At 58.2% G+C, this 1,932-nt stretch overlaps 1 protein-coding gene across 1 annotated transcript; it reads right to left on the bottom strand.

Annotated features, from left to right (window-relative positions):
• Positions 1-97: 97 nt before the first annotated feature.
• On the bottom strand, positions 98-660 carry PHACADRAFT_266543 (uncharacterized protein). Its single transcript, XM_007403265.1, has 3 exons — positions 393-660; positions 206-336; positions 98-146 (listed from the first exon to the last, which is right to left on the bottom strand). Exons 1-2 carry the CDS (start codon positions 555-557, stop codon positions 271-273), a joined length of 231 nt encoding a protein of 76 aa, XP_007403327.1. The 5' UTR covers positions 558-660; the 3' UTR covers positions 98-146; positions 206-270.
• Positions 661-1,932: the final 1,272 nt, after the last annotated feature.

Genomic DNA, 1,932 nt, shown 5'->3' with positions numbered 1-1,932 from the left:
ACCCCAGACGCCGTAGTGCTGTTTTAAACTCGCTCTCGTCCTCCTGCCCGCTCCTGCTCGCCATTTCCTCAGCCACTCAAGATTCCCCTCTGTTCTCCCGCTCGCGTTTGCAAAGATGTCGACCTTCCCGTCTGAATATACCGCTGGTGAGTTATCTCACGTCGCCGTTTCCCTGGTGCTTTGTATATGACGACCGTACCTACAGGAAGCTAGGCATGCCTCCAAGCCGGTCTGGTCTGAACGGGTCATCGTCGGGCATGTCATCGGGGTTCAGCGTCCGGTGTGCGCCGTATGCATTCGGATGCGTAGTACTTGTAGGTCCAGCATTTCAACGAGGTGCGTTGTCGATACGACCTTCCGCGAGCCTTGCTCACCAGACCGCTGTCACCCAGGGCGTGCCCCCCGTCGCCGAATACCAGCGCCAATATACAGCCGACGCCGTATGACAGGAAGAAGTTCTTCGATAAAGGCATGCTCTGGCTGCTCATCGCGTCCCTGTCGTCGTACACGTTCGCGAACTCGAGCACAAGCACATAACGAATTTCCAAGCACACCATGAAAGCTATCGACCGATGGCAATCTACTGCCTTTCCCTCTGCGAACTTCTCATGCACGGCGCAATCGATTCTCCCCCGCTGCTAGTCTTCGTGCACGTCTACGCCAGATCCCATGACGCGGTTCGTCACGGATGCCGCAATGCACAGTGCTGGGACGGTCTTCAAGACGACGTAAAGGAGTGGGGCGATGAAGACGGATCGCCGAGGGTACGCTTGCAGGGGTCTGCGCTGTCTCAACAATGTCAACAAGAGTGCTATGCCGGCTTGGGGACGGGGAGAGTGTGGCAGGACGGTATGCAGCTACAGAACGTCCGAGTGTAATATTTCTTTCTGCAATGACAAGTTATGTGCTTAATCTTCCAGAGCACTTCGTCCCGAGAACTTGTAAGATATCTGCTAAACGAGCATACAAAATGTACAGCCAGATTCGTGTATCGTCCCTCGAAACCTCTCTTTGCCCTCGCCGACTTCTCACATCACCGCTTCGAAGCATTTTGACCTTGCGTACCACTCACCCGTCCGTACTCTCCGTCAGTCTCCTCCTGACACCGCCGCAACTTCGCTCGATTCGCCGATCCCCCACGTACGTGTTACGAGCCGTCCGGCATATGCGCGACGCCCCTTATCCGCGATGTTCGTGGACGCCGGGGGCCGCGGGTTCGCTGTGCATTGGGTTCTCTTCATCGGCGCCGGCACCGCGGTCGAGGAGCAGGCGCACGACTTCAGCGTGCCCCTTCGCCTTCGCATGATCCAGTGCATGTAATCCGTCGGTGTCCACGACTGTGACGTCTGCGCCGTTGTCGAGGAGAACGCGGGCAACGTCGACGTACCCGTACAAGGCTGCTTTGAACAGTGGGGTCCTTCCTTTCCGGCACTCCGGGTCTCCATGGCCTTGTTGTCCGTCAACATGCGGCGGTGTCTGTCCGCGCCTTTCCTGAATGTTGACCGCTGCGCCATACTCGATAAGGACGCGTGCAATGTCGGCGCGGCCATAGCATGCAGCGACATGGAGCGGGGTCGTGCCATCCTCATCCTGCGCGTCAACAGCTGCTCCATGCTCGCGAAGAACATGCACAATACTGACGTGGCCTTGGTATGCGGCGGCATGTAGGGGTGTCCATCCGACCTGATCCTGCCCGTCGACAGCTGCGTGGTGCTCGAGAAAGATGCGTGCGATGTCGACGTGGCCGTTCGCTGCAGCGACATATAGCGGTGTGAAACCGTCCAGGAACTGCGCATCGACGGATGCGCCGTGCTCCAGAAGGGCGCACACGATTTCGACGTGGCCGTTCTGTGCAGCGATGTATAGCGGTGTCGAGCCGGTCTGGAACTGTGCATCGACGGCTGCGCTGTGGTCGAGAAGGGAGCGCACGAT

The sequence above is a fragment of the Phanerochaete carnosa genome (assembly GCF_000300595.1).
Source record: "Phanerochaete carnosa HHB-10118-sp unplaced genomic scaffold PHACAscaffold_941, whole genome shotgun sequence".
In the NCBI taxonomy this organism is placed as follows: Eukaryota; Fungi; Basidiomycota; class Agaricomycetes; order Polyporales; family Phanerochaetaceae; genus Phanerochaete; species Phanerochaete carnosa.
This window is presented reverse-complemented; position numbering and strand designations above follow the sequence as displayed.